The sequence below is a fragment of the Schistocerca cancellata genome, chromosome 2, assembly GCF_023864275.1.
Source record: "Schistocerca cancellata isolate TAMUIC-IGC-003103 chromosome 2, iqSchCanc2.1, whole genome shotgun sequence".
Classification (NCBI taxonomy): Eukaryota; Metazoa; Arthropoda; class Insecta; order Orthoptera; family Acrididae; genus Schistocerca; species Schistocerca cancellata.
The window spans coordinates 666917398-666942497 of record NC_064627.1 but is presented as its reverse complement, the minus strand read 5'-3'; the positions used below and the strand labels follow the sequence as shown (position 1 = coordinate 666942497).

General features: G+C 41.3%; 1 protein-coding gene across 4 annotated transcripts in view; it reads right to left on the bottom strand.

Moving 5' to 3' along the window:
- Window positions 1-25100, bottom strand: part of LOC126162378 (oxidized purine nucleoside triphosphate hydrolase-like) — a 101443-nt gene that overhangs the window by 40686 nt on the left and 35657 nt on the right. For all 4 annotated transcript variants that reach the window (XM_049918845.1, XM_049918844.1, XM_049918847.1 and 1 more), the window contains one exon: window positions 3493-3638. In XM_049918845.1, the coding sequence (XP_049774802.1) occupies window positions 3493-3638 (146 nt within the window). The remainder of the gene's footprint in view (window positions 1-3492; window positions 3639-25100) is intronic.

Below are 25100 nucleotides of genomic sequence, written 5' to 3'. Positions count from 1 at the left end.
GGGGGTGTTGTGAGGGTGACATGGTATTAGAAGGTGGAAAGTGTACCATGATCAGCAAACTAAAATATGTTGGGCTGTACAATGGATTGCAGCTTACTGTTCATATGGCTAAGCAAATAGAACATAGCACCAACTAATAAATGTAATGCCAGTAAAATGAAAAATCTTGGCAGGGGGCTACATCACCACCAACAAAAACAATGCAAAAAATGGTGTTAGCATATGTAGTTTTCAGAAGCCTCAGTAACAATGAATTCAAAGTTGATAATGTATGAAGAGTACAGTATACAAAAGAAATTTTGTTTTACACCCTTTTCACTGTTTCCAACAAAATAATTTGAATATGCTAGATATACAGGTTGGCAATGGCTGTTTGTTCAGTGTCTACCTAGTCTACTGCAGCTTCCTTCAAACATGCATGAATGTTGGAAAGAACAGGCACCGCTGACATTCTACAGCCATATTAAATCAACAAAATATAAATTTGTACTGCTTAAGGTTCTGTCAAACAGGGAGCAGGCTGCACATGCAGGCAGCTGCTGTGGCCTCTGTGTTCCATGCTGTGGCACTGTCCCGGGTCAAACAGGAGATGCGCACCTACACTAGACTACCCTCGCCCGCAATGGGTAGTGGGCAGGTTGTGTTTTTCTAGAGAGACCTCAGCGGGCAAGTGCTGACAAGATGGTGGAAGAAGCGAAAGACTTAGTACATGCAAATGTACTTCTGTACAATATACAACACATTCATTATAAAAATTTGATAAAGAAAGGCTGGAACATGAAAGGAAATAGGTACATGTCTAAATTAAAAAGGAATTTTCTTTCTTTGTAAGTAAATGCATTGTTGCATTATATACTGGTTACAGTATTAGATGAATATTGTCATTTAAAATATAGTTCAGTTGAAATTATAATATGCTTATGCAAACTAGTGGTGACATTGTAGTATAATTTAAGCTACAAACACATCCTTTATAACAGGTGTGAAGATATTGTCACTCCACAACTTATTACTAAGAAACAGTTCAGAAAATGGTCTTGCAAAGCATAAGCAGAGCCACACGATGCATGTTTGAGAAAGCATTAGTTGAAACTTCCTGGCAGATTAAAACTGTGTGCCCGACCGAGACTCGAACTCGGGACTTTTGCCTTTCGCGGGCAAGTGCTCTACCATCTGAGCTACCGAAGCACGACTCACGCCCGGTACTCACAGCTTTACTTCTGCCAGTATCTCGTCTCCTACCTTCCAAACTTTACAGAAGCTCTCCTGCTTAGTTCTGCAAGGTTTGCAGGAGAGCTTCTGTAAAGTTTGGAAGGTAGGAGACGAGATACTGGCAGAAGTAAAGCTGTGAGTACTGGGCGTGAGTCGTGCTTCGGTAGCTCAGATGGTAGAGCACTTGCCCGCGAAAGGCAAAGGTCCCGAGTTCGAGTCTCGGTCAGGCACACAGTTTTAATCTGCCAGGAAGTTTCATATAAGCACATACTCCGCTGCAGAGTGAAAATCTCATTCTGGAAAGCATTAGTTCATTTGTCACCAGGCTGTTCCTCTCTGTCAATAGATATGCAGTTTGTCTATGAAGTTCCTAGACAACATGCTGTTTTGACAACAGCTTTTGCAGTATCAATTTGTATGTCTGTAGATCTTAAAAAGAGTTGCCACTTTTGAGCGAATATACCGAAAGCATTTTCCACCACTGATGACCCTTGCATACAGTATTTGTCTGTTTATTGATAACTGCCTTCTAAGGCTCCTGATTCGGGTTAAGGGGGAATCAGACATATCTGAAATTAAAACCCTCTATCACCAGTCAGCAAATGAAGGAAGGGCGTGTTTGTTCATGGCAATGGTTTTGGAGACAAAACACATCAGCCATGTATGAATTCATGGAAAAAAAACAGTTTAAAAAATTTTGATGTCGGTGTATCTGTCAGAGCTGCCCGCACCAATAGCAAAAAAACTGTAATCGTGGTCAGCAACTTCAAGCACGACAACTGAAAAAAAAGTAACAAAAATGACTTGAGTCATTGTTTTTAGGACACTTCATTCTCAACATGATTCTCATCTATGCTACCAACGCAGTTAGGAAACTGCCATCATTCCATGAAGCCTTATCTCAGTTTTCTTCCATATTTCTTATGTTGGTTGTCATAAATACAGTGGTTGTAAAACTTTGTTCAGTTTGTCATCAGAACTGTGACTTACTGCACAGCAGCTGACAATCGCAATGAGCACAGCTCAATAACTGGATCGCTGCATCCTGCCTGTGCTCTGTTGGAGAACAGCCAACCACAGTGGGTAACAGTGCATTCTGACCATGCAGGTAGCCCATACTTTGTTTGACTGAGCCTTTCATGTGAGTAGTCGCCAGGCTAACCATGCACTCCTCCCAGATCAACCCAAACTTCCATGTGCCACAGTGTCCATGTCCCATCCTCACATACACACATATTCTTACAATTCCTGTGCAGGAAGAGGGAGTGGTATTCCCATCACTTTGCCTTGCTGTGGCATGAACATGAACACCACGACAAATGGAAGTTTGGGTCACTCCAGGAAGTGTGCATGGAGAGCCACAGTCATTAAGGCAACCACTTGCATTAAGCAGGAAACCTGGTTTCAAGTTCCAACTGGCACAAATTTTCATCTGTCACTACCCATTTGTACAGCTGGTGTATAATCATATTCACAATTTGCGAATACATTTTGTTAATTTAATACGGCAGTAGATTGTTGGCATATCCTGTAAACTGACTCATTTCACATAATTCCAATAAAAGAATCATTCAAATGATCTATGGAACATGTAACTAACCAACTAATTAACTAGCATGCATGTCTGGAGGACCTTGTATTAGACTACAGACACAGAAATCCAAACATTGCCAAGCTTTTTTTTCATGCCACACCAAGGAAAAACATTGAGAATAATAATGTCTCTCCCTGTGCAGGAATCACAGGAACAGGTGTGAGCATGAGATGTGGACACAGTGACATATGGAAGTCTGGATTGGTCTGCGAGCATGTACGCACAGCCAAAGTGGTTACGAGGACCACATGCACTTAGCAAGAAATCAGGAATCGAGCCGCGGTGTGGTGCAAATTTTCATCTGTCACTAATCATTTGCACAGCTGGTCATAATCGTATTCACAATACATTTCATTAGTCTATTAGATGTACACTTACATATCCCTTCCTTCCTTCAGTATAAAAACATTTTATAGCAGATGTGGTGGTGTGTTCACACTAATGAAAAATTAGTTACAAAGCATTGGAAAACAGAAAAAGGAAAGGAAAACAGACAACAAATTGGTTAACTCTCAGAATTACAATACATACCTGAAAAATCACTCTTTAAACTGAGTGAATACTTCTGTCGTCTTATTATGTGCGCTATTATGATTCAAGTTAGCCATACAATAAAATAAACTTAAAGTAGTGATGGCATTCCTCTTCTACTAAACGTAACTAATAAATTTTTAACATATACATACCATCTGATTCTGAGACATTTCCTGACCAATTATGGGTTTTAAACACATGTACCTCTAGAATTGTCATGTCACCCACAAATTCAAACTCTATTACTCCTACATGTTCCAAATCTAGTGCTGTCAATCCACTTTCTTCTTGCAATTCTCTGAAATTTTGAAAAGGTATCAAATCACCAAACAATCTGGTAAACCAGAAAGTACTTGCAGTATCTCTATTGATATTACAGGGTCACCCCTGATGAGAACTTGTAATTGTCTTCCACAAAACAAGCCACCACACCATTCCACCAAAAGTAATGAAAGTTTTACATTAGACACGAGTTGATTAGTATATTTTCAGTGTAAGGCTAGTTTTGCTCTCTGACAGTCATATGCAACAGCTTGTTCTATCATCCATCAACAGGGTACACTGGTGAATAAAAATATTACTATCTTTTTGACCTGAGTTAATCAGTAAAGCTTTAATCTGACCAAAAGTAACAGGGTATCTATTAATGGACATTAATAAGGGGTGTGTCCTCCCCTTGCCTCTATGATAGCTTGAACTCTGCTGGAGACACCTTTAATGAGGTACGTGTATGAATGATTGCCGATTCCTTCTCCAGAGCTGAAACCATAGAAGTTAGTAATGGTAGCAGCAAAGTTGACATGCTAACTCATCCTGAAGTCGTTCCACTGTCTTCAGGTCAGAACTCTGGATACGCAAATGTTATTATCCATAAATCATTGCCCCATTGATGCAGATAAATGACAGGGTGCATTGTTATGCTGATACAAACAACTGCCACCTCCAAACTGTTTCTCTATTATATGCAGTACATACTGCTGTAAAATGAGTTCACATTCTTCTGCATTTAGCATTTTTCTAAGAACAATAACAAGATCATATCCTGATTATGTCAAATGCCCCCAAACCATAGCACCACCTTTGCCTAATCTATACTCTTCTGTTGGACTGTGTAGCGGATCATAAATGGTAAAAAGCTTTGACTCAGGTGCAGCAAATAATTAATGCCAAGAGTGGTATAAACTGCCTGCAAGAATTGGACATTCCAAGCTACGGACGTATCTCTCTGGGATAAGTAACCAAAGGTGTATATTTGAGAACTCTGTGTGAAGTGATTACAGAGATCGGATGTGTATTACGTTGGAGAGATTTTGCTATTGTTGTGCAACGCTATTAAGCTCCATTGTGAATGTTTAGTTAGTCGATGGCACAAGAAACAAATGCAAGAAAATAATACACGTTCAAGGTGTGTATTTTTCATTTTTTAAAAGATCTGACAAACATTCTTCAGATATCACATGACATACGATTGATCGGAGGTGCAGTGTGGAATGATACTGCAAGCCTGCATCTTTTCATGGTCAATACTGTTCGAAAGAATATCTCAGAAGCAATAAAGTTTTTGTTGATAAAAAAGTTAGACACATCAATCCATACACATCATATAACAATCATATAACATAGCACCTAGTTGTGCCGAACAATCTTCGTAGCGAAATAAACATTTTACAGATTTCAGGTGGAGCAGTTCCGACATGGAGTATCAGCGAGATCGACACTGCAGGACATAAATCTAGCTCTCCCATGGTATTTAAAACCAAAGACTTATATTCTTTAGCTTTTAAAAGACTATATATATATATATATATATATATAAAAAATAGAAAGAAACATTCCACATGGGAAAAACCTATTAAAAAACAAAGATGCTGTGACTTACCAAACGAGAAAGCGCTGGTAGATACACACAATAAAAAACACACAAACACATACACAAATTTCAAGCTTTCGCAACCCACGGTTGCTTCATCAGGAAAGAGGGAAAGACGAAAGGATGTGGGTTTTAAGGGAGAGGGTAAGGAGTCGTTCCAATCCCGGGAGCGGAAAGACTTAACTTAGGGGGGAAAAGGGACAGATACACACTCGCACACACACACACACACACACACACACACACACACACACACACACACACATCCATCCGCACATATACAGACACAGGCAGAAATATGTAAAGGCAAAGAGATTGGGCAGAGATGTCAGTCGAGGCAGAAGTACAGAGGCAAAGATGTTGTTGAGTGACAAGTGATGTACGAGGGACGGCAACTTGAAATTAGCGGAGGTTGAGGCCTGGTGGGTAACGGGAAGAGAGGGTATATTGAAGGGCAAGTTCCCATCTCTGGAGTTTTGATAGGTTGGTGTCAGTGGGAAGTATCCAGGTAACCCGGACGGTGTAACACTGCACCAAGATGTGCTAGCCGTGCACCAAGGCATGTTCAGCCATAGGGTGATCCTCATTACCAACAAAGACTGTCTGCCTGTGTCCGTTCATGCGAATGGACAGTTTGTTGCTGGTCATTCCCACATAGAAGGCTTCAAAGTGTAGGCATGTCAGCTGGTAAATCACATGGGTGCTTTCACACATGGCTCCGCCTTTGATCATGTACACCTTCCGCGTTACAGGACTGGAGTATGTGGTGGTGGGAGGGTGCATGGGACAGGTTTTACACCGGGGGCAGTTACAAGGGTAGGAGCCAGAGGGTAGGGAAGGTGGTTTGGGGATTTCATAGGCATGAACCAAGAGGTTACGAAGGTTAGGTGGACGGCGGAAAGACACTCTTGGTGGAGTGGGGAGGATTTCATGAAGGATGGATCTCATTTCAGGGCAGGATTTGAGGAAGTCGTATCCCTGCTGGAGAGCCACATTCAGAGTCTGATCCAGTCCCAGAAAGTATCCTGTCACAAGTGGGGCACTTTTGGGGTTCTTCTGCGGGAGGTTTTGGGTTTGAGGGGATGAGGAAGTGGCTCTAGCTATTTGCTTCTGTACCAGGTCGGGAGGGTAGTTGCGGGATGTGAAAGCTGTTTTCAGGCTCCTGCTACACCACTGTACACATATCACCTTGAGTGATGGTATTATTTAGCGTCACTTTTTGGCCCAACTACATCTACATCCATACTCCGCAAGCCACCTAAAGGCGTGTGGCGAAGGGTACCTTGAGTACCTCTCGTATTGTTCGTGGAAAGAAGGATTGTCAGTATGCCTCTGTGTGGGCTCTAATCTCTCTGATTTTATCCTCATGGTCTCTTCGCAAGATATACGTAGGAGGGAGCAATATACTGCTTGACTCCTCGGTGAAGGTATGTTCTCGAAACTTCAACAAAAGCCCGTACCGAGCTACTGAGCGTCTCTCCTGCAGAGTCTTCCACTGGAGTTTACCTATCATCTCCGTAACGCTTTCGCATTTACTAAATGATCCTGTAACAAAGTGCGCTGCTCTCCGTTGGATCTTCTCTCTCTCTTTTATCAACCCTATCTGGTATGGATCCCACACTGCTGAGCAGTATTCAAGCAGTGGGCGAACAAGCGTACTGTAACCTACTTCCTTTGTTTTCGGATTGCATTTCCATCGGATTCTTCCAATGAATCTCAGTCTAGAATCTGCTTTACCAACAATCAACTTTATATGATCATTCCATTTTAAATCACTCCTAATGCGTACTCCCAGATAATTTATGGAATTAACTGCTTCCAGTTGCTGACCTGCTATATTGTAGCTAAATGATAAGGGATCTTTCTTTCTATGTATTCGCAGCACATTACACTTGTCTACATTGAGATTCAATTGCCATTCCCTGCACCATGCGTCAATTCGTTGCAGATCCTCCTGCATTTCAGTACAACGCATGGCAAATTCTCTTAGCTACTCTTCTACGTATGTTATCAAAAATCAAATTCCTACTCATTTTAACTATGCACTTATTTATTCCATAATGTCCATATTCTGATTAATGTAGCAAAACCAATAAACCGACATGCCGAGATGGAAATCACAGTTCCCATTCTCCAACACCTAATTTCTATCTTTGGAACAGTACATTCCCATAGATGTGTAGCGACCGCTACTCACGTCAACTGCTGTGCCCGCACACATTAGTTCCGTTTGCGCCTTCCATAGATACAGTTGTGTCGTGAATTCAGTGACTGCACGGCAACAAATGAATGGCATAAACCGCCAAGTTTGAATCTGCCACCTGGAGCGCTGAATAATGTTGTTGCCTACTCCTTAGAGTTATAACTTTTGTTTTTAAGTTTATTCTGTTCCTTGGTTACTGTTTTGTTGTTTACAAGTTACCTATGGCAACTGTGCTTCTTTTCTGTAATACCAAGTAATAAACCATTGAAGCATATTCTCAGCGCGTGTTTGAATATTTATTAAGTACGGGTAGCTCTACATGACGAAAATATACCCCATCAGATGCAATAATACTGAGCAACAACTGGGCACTGAGCGTTTTCAAGGTAGTTTTTCATCAGTCTCAAATTATCACCTTGATTCTATTCACTTCTCATACTTTTCTTAATGCGCCTTCCTCTTATTTGTTCCATGAACATGAGCATATGAACTACATTTCAATCAGTATTTAGGTCTCTTGGGAACTGACAACTCTGAGCTTCTCTTTAGTCCATTTGCTACCACATTTTCTTCCTTCTGGATGCAATAAATTTCAATGCCAAACTGCTGCAAGTATATTGTCCATCTCATGAACCTTGTGTGCCTCTACTTACATATTCTCAAGAACTTGAGGACCTTATGATCAATGTAAACGATGACACGCTATCCAAGCAAATAGTGCTTGAAATTTTTGGCAAACAAACATTACAGTAAATGCTTCCTCCTCTGAAATATTCTTTATCTCGCAGATCTTTTCTTCAAATTTTTCTCAATCTAATTAGATACACCTTCGAATTCTTTAATCTTAGTGCCAAATTTGGCATACTGCTCTACATATTCCTTTCGCCTCCTGGTCCTCATTGGTAACTCCAACTTCATCCTCTGTGTCTTTAGTTGGTCCAAGAAACAGTACTGCAGGTGGCATGTCTCCCATCATCAATAAGACTCAGCACTTGCTGAAATCCATCTTACCCTGAAAGAACTGTGACAAGAGATCAGGTTCTACTTGTATGAGGGCATGCTGAAAAGTAATGCCTCCAATTTTATTATGTGAAAACTCTTAAAGCTATCTAAATGAAACAAACATATTAGCATTGTTACTCTTCCTGTCTATGTATTTATTTCTCAACACAGTCACTCCAATGGTGAACACCTTTCTCCCAATGGCAGACCAGTTGGTTGATATCGACACTGTAGAACGTTTGACTTTGTTGACACAGACACAATCTCACTTCTGCTTGCACGACTTCATCAGCATCAAAGTGAAGTCCTCAAAGGTGTTCTTTAAGTTTTGAAAAAAGTTGAAAATTGTTTGGGGGCCAAGTTGATAGCAGTGAACCCAAGTGTCTGACTGCTGTAGATGTCACAGCGCTCATGTGTATGTTGACTTCATCGTGCTGAAGAAGAGGGTGCTCCATGTGTGGATGGACTCTTCAAATTCGAAACTCGATTACAGGTTGCCGTTTCCCACACACCGACATAGTTATATTACACGCTGCCATGTTACACACCATAATTCAGAACTCTTGTTTGGGGGCCAAGTTGATAGCAGTGAACCCAAGTGTCTGACTGCTGTAGATGTCACAGCGCTCATGTGTATGTTGACTTCATCGTGCTGAAGAAGAGGGTGCTCCATGTGTGGATGGACTCTTCAAATTCGAAACTCGATTACAGGTTGCCGTTTCCCACACACCGACATAGTTATATTACACGCTGCCATGTTACACACCATAATTCAGAACTCTCTAACGGTAGAGGGTTGCAACTTTCATCAGCGAAGTGGGAAAGTAGACCGAGTAATATGCATGACATGTAACACATCTCTTTATTTCCGGAGATAGCCAGGCCTAATATTTACCAGGTTTCGTAATTTTGCCAATGGCTTCAACTACATGCAAGTCGGTTACGGGCACCACAACTAATGTTTCCTTATTTGGGATGAATTCCAGAAATACATGCAAACACCTACAAGCCACCCATACAGTCTCTATCAGACAATGAGTTGGCATTCCAGGCAATGGCTAGAGTGTGATACTGGACCCCTCCTGACATCTTGGTTGTGATGACGGACTGATACATAGCACGCCCATGATCTACATTAGGTTGACAGGTGATAATCTGGTTGTGAGCTGGCTAAGCCAACAAATGTGACTGCCATATAAAGGCTGTCGTAACAGGTTGACCTGCACTGTAGCCTAATTATGCTCATGCCATATTTAAACACTTCACAGTAAATTCAGAAAATATGTATTAGATAACTGACATGACTCTGATGAGTATTTTGAAGAATATTATTTTTATTACACATAAACTTTGAAAAATGCAAGGGAGAATCCACTGTGTAAGTTTTACCCAGAAACCTTCATTTCTACCACAGGGCAAATAGCTCTGTTACACGTAGAAATCACATTTTCTTTCTCTAAAAAAGATCATTTACATTATTTTGTCTATGACAGTGTTCTGCATCAGTACTAAGTGCATTTGTATTTACTATGGTGTCTTCCACATTTTCTCCCATTACATTATTCATCTTGTCCACAAACACAAACTGAACCAACTGCAGGCATGTCCACATTCAGTTTGGGAATGGTGTGAACATGTCCTGCAAGTCTGCTGCAGTGTGCTGCTAGAGCTGCACTTTCTGTAGAATACTTTTTCACTGACGTCAGACCATCTACTAGCCTCTTAATTATTTCTGTTACTTTGGTTGTGTTCCTAGCACCTTTGCTTAAAACTGCTCCCCATCATAACTTGTGCTCCCCTGTTACCAGTAATAACTGTTACTAGTGTAATATTTTTTGCTCAACTTCACACTGTCTATCAAAACTTCATTACCATCATAGATAAATGAACCTATTTATTCTTTTTTCCCCTCTATACTGCCAGTTATTGTGTCTCAGTCAGTGGTTTCACATACAGTGTACTTACAACTTTCTGATTTATCAGTTTTTTACAGTCCATTATTCACCATTTGTCAAGAAGTTCTGAGACTGATTTTATTCCTACCCTATAACCAATGTAACACAGTAACTACAGTGGCAGCTTGAATAAACAACTGCAAAAAGCTGATGTGCATTCGACAAGTCATTTGTGAGCAGGCAATGTTAAGCAGTGGACGCGCAACCATAGTGTGTCAACACTGTCATGTCACAAATCGCAATGGAGCAATGAACTGAACATCTCTAACTCGTGAATCCAAGACATTCTCCAGTATGTTTTGAAGAAGAGAAAAGTGTATGTGAAATTTGTCTCACAAATCTTGACACACAAATGAACAACAAGGAAATGTGGACACCTGCTATGACTTGACTGAGATTAAAAATGTGGTGAATTCTTTTCGGAAAAAATTTTCATGGGTAACAAGACCTGGTATTATCAGTAAGAACCTATCACAAAACAACAAAGTACATAATGGATCTCTGATGGTTCACCAAAAGACTGAAGAAGGTGCATCTAGTTTCACATGGCATAAACATCCTGTGTGCTGTACTCAAGTGGGGAGGGATTATGTAGAAGTGTTAAAACCACCATCTTCCCTCCTCTATATTTTTTATTAATGAAGTCTCAAAACTTTTTGGTTTGACAAGGTATATGACTTCTTAACTTTTCTACTGACCCTAGCCTCTAGGTTTATGGCATTTTCTACTTTGTCTATAGGATTGATTCTTGGTGGGTCCATATTAGCTATTTCCCCAGCTTTTATGCTAGCGTATGCTTACTTCCAACCTTATTTACACCTGTGTCTTTTAAGTCAGTGACAAGTTTTCCTTTGTCCTTGTGTCAGCATGGCTTTCAATATTCTTGAATGTTTGCACTTTTCTAACCCCAACTCACCTTAGACGTGCGCACCTTCATGGTTGGTCAATCGCTTCCTGACACCCTAGAGGAACAGTGTGGTGTAATCTTCCTCAGACCCATCCACAAATAGCCTCTTTTCCATTTGTGTACCTCCAAGTGTTGCACATTTAATTATCACACTGCCTGTTTCCCTGTGCCAGTCTATTACCGTGTTAATGCTGCACCTCAGTTACATGCTCAAAATACTCAATAAACCTATCAGTCTTATCCCTAGGTGCCGAAACTATTCATTTATGCCATGGCAACTTATTTGCAAGACCCACAATTTATAAGTTCAGATTTCACTTTTTGTCTAAATGCCTGGACACCCAATTGTATGCAAAACTCTTTTGCAGAGTGTTGTCCTGGATTAAACTTTGCTCCTATTCAGAAATCTTGCACAAAATTGTTTTGTTTGTTAGTAGACTAATATTCATTCAAAAACTCTGTTTTAAATTCCACAAGAGTACTGCACTTTAACAAAACCTTTGCTGATCCTTGTAATGCACCTCCAGCTAAACGTCTGCAAATAAATGAAATTCTCTCATGTTCTGACCACACTCGTGGCAATAAATATTTGAAGACTATTGGAGTTCTGTCAAAGGAATGGCTTGCTGGTTGGGAACTCTTGGTTCGGGAAAAGGGAGAGCCATAAGATTACCTGGTACAGTCAAGACTTAAAAGAGAAAGTCGATAGTTGACTACTTCCTGTATGATAGTGAGGCGAACAGGACCATCATTGACATTAAGGTATTACCATCAGAGGCCTTGGATAGCGACCACCATTTGCTGGTAATGAACCTGAGAGGGACTAAGGATAATAAAGGGACAGAAAACCAGGAAAGACGTATAAGGGTATGGAAGCTGAAGGAGGAAGAAAGCAGGCTACAGTACCTACAAGTAGTAAAGAAAAGCAACCCAAAGGATGAACCAAAAATGGTAGAAGAGGAATGGGGTAGATTCAAGGGAACATTGATATGTGCGGAGGAAGCAATATGTGGGAGGACAAGCAACAAAAAGAGATGGAAGAAACACCCTGGTGGAATGATAAAACAAAGGATATAGTACAAATGAAGAATAGAGCCTTTAGAGTATGGTTCAAGAGGAGAACAGTAGAGACAAGGGAAGAGTATCAGGCAAGACAGAAAGAAGCAAAAAGAGTGGTGGCGGAAGAAAGAAGAAAATGGATGGAACAGTGGACCAGAATGATGGAGGAAGATAGTGAAGGTTCAAAAAAGGCATTATAAGGTATGATTAAAAGTAGGAGGAAGAATGGTACGACAGATTATGCTTGAATAGTGAACAAAAGTGGACAAGTTGTAGAGAATAAGGAGGAACTCACGAAGATGTGGAAGGAGTATTTTGAAGAACTCCTGAACCCGAATGGGGACCTGGATGAGGAGGAACAAGCAAAGGAGGAACAGCAAATAAAAAAGACCTTACATGGGGAGAAGTGTAAGAGGCTATGAGCAAGATAAAGGGAGGGAAGTCACCAGGTCTGGATGAGCTAAGTGTAGAGATGGTGAGAGCAGCAGGAGAGCTGGGAATACAATGGCTATATCAAGTAATGAAAATTAAGTGGAGACAGAAAATGATCCCAGAAGACTGAAAAAAAAAAAAACAGAATAATGGTCCCTATCTATAAGAAGGGAAATAGAAAAGACTGCAAGAACTATTGGGGAGGGATAACATTGATGAGTCATTGTGCAAAGATTTTTGAGAACATTTTGGAAGCACAAATTTGGGCAAAATTAAGAAGGAAGAATGAGGGAAGGGCAACATGGCTTCAGAACAGGAAGGTCCACAGTGGGTCTAATTTTGCTGTATGACAACTACAGGAACAGTGCCATGAATATGAAATAGATCTACTAATGACCTTCATGGACATTGAAAAAGCACATGATAGTGTACATAGAAGCAAAGTGTGGAAAGCCCTGGAGAACAGAGGAATAGCAAAACAGATTATCTGGAGGATAAGGGAAATGTACCATCGAAGTGTGAACTGTGTGAAAGTGGGAGGAGAGAGATCAGCCTGGATTGAACTGAAGAATGGCTTGAGACAGTGAAGTGTACTTTCACCATTACTCTTCATTGTAGTGATGGAGGATATAATGAGTACAGTAGCACAAGTAATTGGTGAAAGGAAAATGAAAGCTATGGTGTTTGCAGATGATCTGATGATTTGGGGGAATAATGAGGAGGAAGTACAAGAGCAGTTGGACATATGGGAATGAACAGTACAAGAATATGGGATGAAATCACGTATAAGTAAGAGTGAGATGATTATCACAACAAGAAAGAAGGAGAGAGGAACGACTGGAATAACAACTAGTGAGGAACGATACTGAGGAGAGGGAGAGTTTCAAGTACTAGGAAGCCTGATACAGGAAGATGGAAAAAAGACAGAGAAATAAATGAGTGGGGGAGAAAAGCAGAAGCACTTCAGAAGAGTGTCAGAAGCCTGATATGGAGTAAGGATATACCCCAAATCAGTAAAAAGGTTATATAACGGTCATACTATGTTCCAATCTTGACATATGCATCAGAAACCTGGGTTATGAAAGGAAGAGAGAAAAGCAAAGTACAAGGTAGTGAGATGAAATTCTTGATAAACAGTATTGGAGTGACAAAGACAGACAGGTTAAGAAATGAGAGGATCAGAGAGTTAATGAAGGTGGAAACATTACAGGAGGAGATAGAGAAATCAAGGCTGAGATAGCATGGACATGTTAAGAGAATGGAGGAGAAGATGATACCCAGGACGATACACGAGATGAAACTGAAACGAAAGAGACGAAGAGGAAGACCAAGAGACAGATGGCTGAAAGGAGTAGAGGAATGTGTCCAGAAGACTGGACCACGGTGAATACGGAGAGACGGTGGCAAGACAGAAGATGATGGAGAGGCCTATGTTCCGTGCAGACCAGGCCAGAGGCTGGAAACTGTCCAAGATGATGATGATGATGATGATGATGATGATGATGATGATGAACCAGCCACCAACCAGCACTCCTCTGATCATCCAGTGACATCCTGGTATCAACCACGTCCTTCACCAGGGCTTTGACTACCTCTCACCGTGCCCTGACATGAAAGATACCCATACCAAAATCCTACCCACATCACCCAAAGTAGTGTTCCACTGCCCCTCCCAACCTACAGAATATCCTTGTACATCCCTATTCCAATCCTGATTCCAATCCTGCACTCCATTGTCCCATACACCACCCCACCACCTTCTACTGCACCATACTATACTCCATTCATCATACAAATAAACCTCATGTAAACATTACACTATGTATTCTTCTGCATTTGCTGGAATCTCAATGGATTTTGTTCATGTGGAGCAGAAGCCAAGCTGTCTCAAGTACAGTCAAGTACGATAATGAGGATATGTTTTATGCCGTGCGTTAGGTGTTCATCAACTCGGCGATCAATACGGGTCAACAGCTTTACCAGCACCTTTAACTTTGGCCAGGCAAGTGATCCAACTAACCAGCAGTGATGTGAACCGTTGCACTAAAGATATGAAAAGAGATGAGCAGAGAACAATATAGCTCTGAATATTTAGTTTTCTTAGGTGATTGGACGGAAAACATAACATGCTCTCGATCATAGCTAACATAGTATTTTAATTAAAAACAAGAGTGATGAAAATTCGTGACTTTAACAAGGGTAATTTTTCTGCATGAGCTACGTGCAGCGTAAAAGTGCACTGCTGGAATTTCACCGTGTAGTTAAAAATTGCAGCCACCGAAGGAATTACAGTCAGTTGTCCGGTAATCTCGGAACTCGTTCCATATCGGACTCAGAGGAATACATTTCAGTACTGCTAAGTTGATAACGAGGCAATCAGTAACAGAATCCCAAGCCAAAAAAAAAAAAAGGTTCCACATTTCTTCCTTTTTTGACATGCTGTTTTGCATTCCACCATCATTCAGCTTTGACATATCACAAAACTTCATGCTTTCGTTCCAGTACATTTGACAGCTTAAATGATGATGTTATTTCTCATGGCAAATGCCTTAACTTGGCTACAAATCAGTTCTACTGGATTCAGGCCGCAGTGTTAAGGTCACAACTGTTGAAATGCAGCATTTGTACAATGTGCTCAACACAGTGAAAATTATTGTTTTCCATGTTTCCAGGACACTTATCACTCTGGCATGTGTCAGAACGCATCTGTTCTACAAAACAATGGGCAGATAAATGTAAATGTCATGTGCATAGGGCCTCCCGTCGGGTAGACCGTTCTCCGGGTGCAAGTCTTTCGATTTGACGCCACTTCAGCGACTTGCATGTCGATGGGGATGAAATGATGATGAGGACAACGTAACACCCAGTGCCTGACTGGAGAAAATCTCTGACTCAGCCGGAAAACGAATCCGGGCCCTTAGGATTGACAGTCTTTCGTGCTGACCACTCAGCTACCGGGGGCGGACTATGGGCAGATTAAAACAAAGACTAGTTGATTTTTTTTTCATTTTTCTGCAAAAAAAGTTAATTGTGTAATTTTTCCTTAACTTGTGCCATACGTAATTAGAACCTAGAAGATGTGCATTTTTCTTGAGAAAATGATGGTTAAGTATGAGTTAATTACCATATATCTAATGAATTTCATATTTATATAATAGAGGGAAACATTCCACGTGGGAAAAATATATCTAAAAAGAAAGATGATGAGACTTACCAAACAAAAGCGCTGGCAGGTCGATAGACACACAAACAAACACAAACATACACACAAAATTCTAGCTTTCGCAACCAACGGTTGCCTCGTCAGGAAAGAAGGAAGGAGAGGGAAAGACAAAAGGATTTGGGTTTTAAGGGAGAGGGTAAGGAGTCATTCCTATCCCGGCAGCGGAAAGACTTACCTTAGGGGGAAAAAAGGACAGGTATACACTCGCACACACACACATATCCATCCGCATATACACAGACACAAGCAGACATTTGTAAAGGCAAAGAGTTTGGGCAGAGATGTCAGTCGGGGCGGAAGTACAGAGGCAAAGATGATGTTGAAAGACAGGTGAGGTATGAGCGGCAGCAGATTGAAATTAGAAATTAGCGGAGATTGAGGCCTGGCGAATAGCGAGAAGAGAGGATATGCTGAAGGGCAAGTTCCCATCTCCAGAGTTCTGACAGGTTGGTGTTAGTGGGAAGTATCCAGATAACCCGGACGGTGTAACACTGTGCCAAGATGTGCTGGCCGTGCACCAAGGCATGTTTAGCCACAGGGTGATCCTCATTACCAACAAACACTGTCTGCCTGTGTCCATTCATGCGAATGGACAGTTTGTTGCTGGTCATTCCCACATAGAACGCTTTACAGTGTAGGCAGGTCAGTTGGTATATCACGTGGGTGCTTTCACACGTGGCTCTGCCTTTGATCGTGTACACCTTCCGGGTTACAGGACTGGAATAGGTGGTGGGACTGGGACTGTGGTACTTGATCGTCGGGAGTTGTGGCTGAGGGACTGCGTCAGCTTTCAGACAACACTACTTACAAAGTTTGCCAAGGTAATCCCATTCCTGATGTCCAGGCGGAGCTTCAAGGAATCCTCAGAACCTTAGGCCCCCTACAAAACCTTTCACCTGACTCCATCAACCTCCTGGCCCCACCAACACCCCGCACCCCTACCTTCTACCTTCTTCCCAAAATTCACAAACCCAATCATCCCGGCCGTCCCATTGTAGCTGGTTACCAAGCCCCCACAGAACGCATCTCTGCCTACGTAGATCAACACCTTCAACCCATTACATGCAGTCTCCCATCCTTCATCAAAGACACCAACCACTTTCTCGAACGCCTGGAATCCCTACCCAGTCTGTTACCCCCGGAAACCATCCTTGTAACCATTGACGCCACTTCCTTATACACAAATATTCCGCAAGTCCAGGACCTCGCTGCGATGGAGTACTTCCTTTCACGCCGATCACCTGCCGCCCTACCTAAAACCTCTTTCCTCATTACCTTAGCCAGCTTCATCCTGACCCACAACTTCTTCACTTTTGAAGGCCAGACATACCAACAATTAAAGGGAACAGCCATGGGTACCAGGATGGCCCCCTCCTACGCCAACCTAATCATGGGTCGCTTAGAGGAAGCCTTCTTGGTTACCCAGGCCTGCCAACCCAAAGTTTGGTACAGATTTATTGATGACATTTTCATGATCTGGACTCACAGTGAAGAAGAACTCCACAATTTCCTCTCCAACCTCAACTCCTTTGGTTCCATCAGATTCACCTGGTCCTACTCTAAATCCCATGCCACTTTCCTTGACGTTGACCTCCACCTGTCCAATGGCCAGCTTCACACGTCCGTCCACATCAAACCCACCAACAAGCAACAGTACCTCCATTATGACAGCTGCCACCCATTCCACATCAAACGGTCCCTTCCCTACAGCCTAGGTCTTCGTGGCAAACGAATCTGCTCCAGTCCGGAATCCTTGAACCATTACACCAACAACCTGAAAACAGCTTTTGCATCCCGTAACTACCCTCCCGGCCTGGTACAGAAGCAAATAACCAGAGCCACTTCCTCATCTCCTCAAACCCGGAACCTTCCACAGAAGAACCCCAAAAGTGCCCCACTTGTGACAGGATACTTTCCGGGACTGGATCAGATTCTGAATGTGGCTCTCCAGCAGGGATACGACTTCCTCAAATCCTGCCCTGAAATGAGATCCATCCTTCATGAAATCCTCCCCACTCCACCAAGAGTGTCTTTCCGCCGTCCACCTAACCTTCGTAACCTCTTAGTTCATCCCTATGAAATCCCCAAACCACCTTCCCTACCCTCTGGCTCCTACCCCTGTAACCGCCCCCGGTGTAAAACCTGTCCCATGCACCCTCCCACCACCACCTATTCCAGTCCTGTAACCCGGAAGGTGTACACGATCAAAGGCAGAGCCACGTGTGAAAGCACCCACGTGATATACCAACTGACCTGCCTACACTGTGAAGCGTTCTATGTGGGAATGACCAGCAACAAACTGTCCATTCGCATGAATGGACACAGGCAGACAGTGTTTGTTGGTAATGAGGATCACCCTGTGGCTAAACATGCCTTGGTGCACGGCCAGCACATCTTGGCACAGTGTTACACTGTCCAGGTTATCTGGATACTTCCCACTAACACCAACCTGTCAGAACTCCGGAGATGGGAACTTGCCCTTCAGCATATCCTCTCTTCTCGCTATTCGCCAGGCCTCAATCTCCGCTAATTTCTAATTTCAATCTGCTGCCGCTCATACCTCACCTGTCTTTCAACATCATCTTTGCCTCTGTACTTCCGCCCCGACTGACATCTCTGCCCAAACTCTTTGCCTTTACAAATGTCTGCTTGTGTCTGTGTATATGCGGATGGATATGTGTGTGTGTGCGAGTGTATACCTGTCCTTTTTTCCCCCTAAGGTAAGTCTTTCCGCTCCCGGGATAGGAATGACTCCTTACCCTCTCCCTTAAAACCCAAATCCTTTTGTCTTTCCCTCTCCTTCCTTCTTTCCTGACGAGGCAACCGTTGGTTGCGAAAGCTAGAATTTTGTATGTATGTTTGTGTTTGTTTGTGTGTCTATCGACCTGCCAGCGCTTTTGTTTGGTGAATTTCATATTTAAAATGATTTAGGTATTCAAACAGAACCAAAAAAAAAAAAAAGTTTCAGCCCACAAGGGTTTTCGAACTGCTGCCCACCAGCATAATAAATTAACAAGCTTAGATGCTACCCATTACGCAATGTATGTAACTACAATGCTGATTGCTTATTTATATACAGCATTTCTCGAAAAACGTCAAAGCTGATTTTTTTTGTGTAATATTGTGAACAACATTAACAACAACATGTTTCTTGCCGTTAATGGCGTACCGCGTGCATGTTTCACTACGACGCAGGATTCAGTGTCATCCATTTTCAGGTTACATATGAACAACGAGACAATCAGAGCAAAAGTAGCGCTTACAGACTCTGTGACTGTACACGATTTTTGAAATAAAAATTACATAGCTAAAGTATGTCTGCATGGTTCCTTTGAAAGGGCACGGCTGACTTCCTTCCCCGTCCTTCCTTAATCTGATGAGACCGATGACCTTGCTGTCTGGTCTCCTCCCCCAAAATAATCCAATAGCTAATGTATGATTAAGAAAAACAATGCTGGTTGTTAACACATCAGAATGTCTAGAAGTTAAATTTAGAGTGACATAATAATAAGATATCTAACACATAAGTTGGACCTACTTCCAAGAGCGGAACAACACCAGTGTATCAGGGCTATAGCTGCTGACCAATCATGGTGTTTGTGTTTGTTTACATCAGGTTTATTCTTATGATGAAGTATAGTCATAAGTATTTCCTACCCGATACCATGTTGGGCCATATATGAAATCAGCCATATTATACTATGTATCAGCCATGCTGCAATTACTGTAGAGTATTCTGTGGGCATGACACGTAACTAACTGTCTGTTTGCATGAATGGTACTGCCAAACTGTAAACTTGACCATCCAGTTGCCAAAGCTGCTACACACCACTTCAATAGCTGCTTCACTATGCTACCCATTTAGATACTCCCTTTCAATGTAAGTTTCTCTGAACCATGCATGTGGGAATACTCCCTCCAGCACATCCTATGCTCATGCAATCCCCCCTGGCCTAAACCTCATTACCTTTTCCCTCCTCTTTTCTGTCCACGCCACTCCTTCCCCATCCAGATCATTATTGCATTCTCCCATCTTTGTGCAGCCACTGAGTCATCAGCCCACACAACTGCTTTCAATAATCAGCCTCACTGTGGCCATGAAAGTGTGTGTTTGGGTGCCTGTGTGGTTGAGAATGTAAATGTGTGTACTTTAAAAAAAAAACACAAGACCTCAAAAACTAGTGTCAATACTATTGTGTGTTTATATCCTCCACACATCAGTAGGAGAGCAGTTTTCTTTCCCTTATTTTATGTATAGTATCTATTTTGTTAGTTGTATCTGCAGTTTTATTTTACACATCTTCAATGCTAATAGAAATACTGTGTCCATGTTGTATTCTTGTATCAGTTTCTCAAATGAGACCTCCATGGATCTTTTCATGTTGTTTCCCACACTCACTATTGAAATACAATTTTCTGCTCACACTTGTCTGTCTGTCATCTTTTTCTGAACAAATCTTGAACAATGAATCAATCTTTTCTGTTTCACACGTCTCAAGATCTGCAACAGACTCTTGGCAAGTTTTTCTGAGCTCCACTGTTATCTCATCCTTAAAGCTAATCCTTCGGATCATTCAAATTGGATTTCCACATTTATTATTGCCTAATCAGCTTCTGCTCTACATCCGCCTTAAAATCTGTATTGTTGATATCTAATTTCTCATTTAAACTAGTGCTCAGAACTGAGCTAGTAACTTCAATTTTTGAAGTTAACTCTCTTCTCAAAGGAGAATTATTAGCATCTTTCTTTGAATTTGTATCATTTATGCTACGAGTACTGAATCAATTTCAAAACTTAGGGCAGCCATACAACTATTTAGCACAGCTTCTATATTATGTGTTTCTTGTCATTCCAATGGGGTTCTCCATCTTATTCACTTAATGGCTGGCCAGAATCCTCAGAAGACTTTTCTTCAACTTTCAGTGCTTTCTCCTGCTCAGTGTCCTCTACTTGGGTTACTACTTTGGGGTCCTTTGTAATAAGTTTGTTAGACCAAGTCACCAAACAATGAAACAATGTGTCCTCTGCTCGACGTAAGTGCTGCGTAGCTGTAATGTGTTCATCAGCCAGCTGGTTGTCAGTCAATCAGCTGCCACAGCAGTGGCCACCACAGGCAGACAGAATGGGCCACCCCTCCAGATGAGGGCACTGCCATGGCAGAAAAAAAAGAGCACCCAACAGCAATGATCAGGCAGTGTCCAAACAATTTATCAAGCTCCACTGGCACTGTAAAGGGTGATGAGGAGTGGTGTAGCCTAGCACACAAAAAACACTAGCCAATTCAATAATATGCTCTGCCAGTTCACACTCAAACACTCTTACTTATTTCCTAAGCACTGTTTGTTGCATAGTATTGCCCACTATACTCTTATGAATCACGGTCAATACAAAATCTAAAACTGGTTGCACTGCCAATTGTCTCTTTCCCACAACTTTCCGCACTGTTGAAATTTAGCACCTGCACTTGTGGCTTTGAAAACTGATTGAGGAGTTGTGAATGATACTTACAAAATTCATTTAATAGCTCACCGTAAATTGGATCTTGAAAACAAAGTTAATTAAAGTTCCTTAACATTAAAAGAATCCAATCGTCACATGGTATGTATGTTGACATTATACAGTTTATAATACTTAACAGTGCTTCTGCTACTCGACAAAATTTAAAGTCTGAAATCTACTCAGTAGATTCTCTCTGAGTTTGCCATCTATCATGATGAAAAATCTTCCACATGCAACACAGTAACAGCACCCGACCGAGCGAGGTGGCGCAGTGGTTAGACACTGGACTCGCATTCGGGAGGACGACGGTTCAATCCCGCGTCCGGCCATCCTGATTTAGGTTTTCCGTGATTTCCCTAAATCGCTCCAGGCAAATGCCGGGATGGTTCCTTTCAAAGGGCACGGCCGAATTCCTTCCCCGTCCTTCCCTAATCCGATGAGACCGATGACCTCACTGTCTGGTCTCCTTCCCCAAAACCAACCAACAAACCAACAGCACTCGCATACCGCCATAACTCATTTCTGGCCAGCTGAGGTGCACCTTTCAACTGATAGAGTGGATGGAAGACAGGGTACTCACTCTCAAATTGCTAGAGGTGCTTTCACCCCGAGCCAAATATGGTACGTATGACCAACTAGATCACTCAAAGCGCTCCTATTTGGGTCTCTGCTATGCTTTTCTAATTTTTTAAGATTCATGGATTTTTTGCAAAGTGAATCCCAGCAAAAATTATTACCCTATTCTCCAAAACAAAGGCACATAAATTTATTAAACATGCAACATGGTCCGCTGTGGGTTCTGAAATAACTTTACATTGATCCACAACCACATATCCCCAAAGATTTCTATAATGTACTATAATGTCTATACTGAGAGCTTAAAACAAAGGATAGTTAATATAAATTTTAGTGAAATCATTAATTTCAAAATAACTTGGTCAAACTGAAGAATATTTCTCCATGGGCATGGGAATGCTCACTGTACATGAAGTACTCGTTACTGTTGAATTACAGCTCTCTAACACCATTCCCTAGTGATGATATACACATTGAAAAATGCCAATATCTCCAAAAATACATATTTAAGTTTGAATAAACTTTACAACACATTTTTCATTGGTTAGCTCTATGCACTGGCAACATTACATTTACTGCACAAGCTTACTTTAGCAGCTCTAAAATGAGTGCGCAACAGGCTGTAGCATCACTGTGACACAGTATAGACAACACACAGAGTGGTTGGCTGTGCGTATGAAAATGGTGCCGGCTAGGAGAAAACTTCACTTGCTTCCCCACACACCGTATAATGCTAATGCCTTTTTAGGGATTAGGCACAAATGAAGGAGAAAATAAATCCAAAGCATTTTCAAATTCTATCAGTCTAAAGCAACATGGAAGTTCATATTCATTCCTCTGGTCCATAATTTTGGTAACAACATGCAGATGGTCCATTGTATTACATACAATGCAACAGCCAATTTGTTCCTTGTCAGATTAAAACCTATTTTTTATTCTCTCCATTTGTTTGGTGCCTTGTAGATTATGGAGAAGTGAAGATAGGTCCATAGTTCTTTTCTGTCTCCTCTCTTGTCAAGTGAAACATTTACAACACTGCTACACTTTTGGAGAACTGGCTTCTTTCAAAAACATTATGCAAAAAAATTTGCAACTTTCTTTAGAATAAATTAATATGGTTTTACTGTACTTGCACATACAAGTATTCATCTTTCAATACCTCAATCTCTACAAACCTCATGCATGATGCCAGTCACATTAAAGCACAAAGAAATAGCACTGGAAATATTTCATCAAATTTTATTCCTTCATGCCACGATACAATATGCAATTTAGTGAAACTTTGCATAATGCAGGTACTTACTGTTTCCTCAATAACACAAGTTAATAAAATATCAGGTTCTACTTCTTTCCTTGTTCTGGAGACCCACTAGATTATTCAATATGGATCTGTTCTGCTTGTAGTTATTTCATCTAGTATAAAATATAATGAATTTTTAGCTACTACCATTTGATCTGACTTCCCCCCCCCCCCCTCCCCCTCCTCCCTTTATTTCTTTATAGCTAGGCTGAAAGTATGATTTTATTATTTTAGGAAGCAGACTTCCTAATGTGATTTTACAGATATAATTTTAATTTGTACATTTTTGGTTTGACTTTACCATGACTGTTGTTAATATCAACTGGAATGAAATTTGTAGTTTGAATTGAGATTTAGTGTGATAATATGATTTTAAGCTTGGAAGGGAGGATACCACATGCATGAGATGCCTCACATAGTAATACATTTCCGCAGGTGTTTTTTGTCAGGTGTAATTAACACCATCACTCTAAATTCCATTGTCACTAAATTGTTCCATAACGTGACACATTCTTTGTGCGATAATTCAATATTTCAACAGCTTCAAAAGAGACAAGAAGGAAAATTGATACAAAAACACAAGCCTCACTCATCCGTATCTCTGAAGTTCCATCAGTAAATGCACCCGTCTCAAGTTTCATATTTCCTATCAACATCAGTGTGAGCACATCATGCAATTACTTCATCAAGTTTGTATCCATCAGCCCTTGCATTCATAAAGTACAACACTACAGCAATTTCATATTGGTATGCATGCCTTGTTTTGTTTCACTGCCTACAGTTCCAACTCCAAGTCCATTTCTACAACCAATTCAATTTTGATTGCACAAAGCATTTAAGTGTTCCTTCAGTATGATTATCAGATTTACTGTTGCTGGACGCCAGCAGAAAATAGAAAATATGGATCTGTTCTGCCCTTTTCTTACATGATATACTGTGAACTATGGATGAAGGGCAACAGGCAGATTCCATATTCCTAGATTTCCGAAAGCATTTGAATGATATACTGTTGCAGACTGTTAACAAAGGTATGAGTGTATGGAATAGTTTCCAACATATGTGAATGGCTTGAAGAGTTATTAAATAATAGAACTCAGTATGTTGTTCTCAATGGCGAGTGTTCATCAGAGACAAGGGTATCAACAGAGTGCCCCAGAGAAGCCTGATAGGACCACTATTGTCTTTCATATACACAAATGATCTGGCGGACAGGGCGAGCAGCAGCCTGTGACTGTTGTCTGACGACGCTGTGATGTATGGGAAGGTGTCGAAGAAGAGTGACTGTAGGATGACAGAAGATGACTTAGAAAAATTTCTACATGCTGTGATGAACAGCACCTGGCCCTAAATGTGGAAAAAGTTAATGCACACGAGTATGAAAAACAAACCAGTAATGTTCCGATACGAGATTAGTATTACCCTGTCAGACACAGTCACATCATTTAAATACAAAGGACCCCCCCCCCCCACAAAAAAAAAAAAAAAAACCAACTGCTAGGCATGTATAGCGCCAGTTCAGTGCCACCTGTTTTATCGACCTGGCTTGTTCTGTTAATTTGCAGTGACTGTTTTTGCTAGCGCTGTTTGTCCTTGTTTCATTTTTTTATGGTGGTAAGTTTAAGTCAACAACATGCAGCTGTGAAATTTTGTTTTCTACTTGGTAAAAATGTTGCTGAAACTGTTTTAATGTTGAAAACAGCTTACCAAGTTGAATCCAGTGTACAAGTGATTTG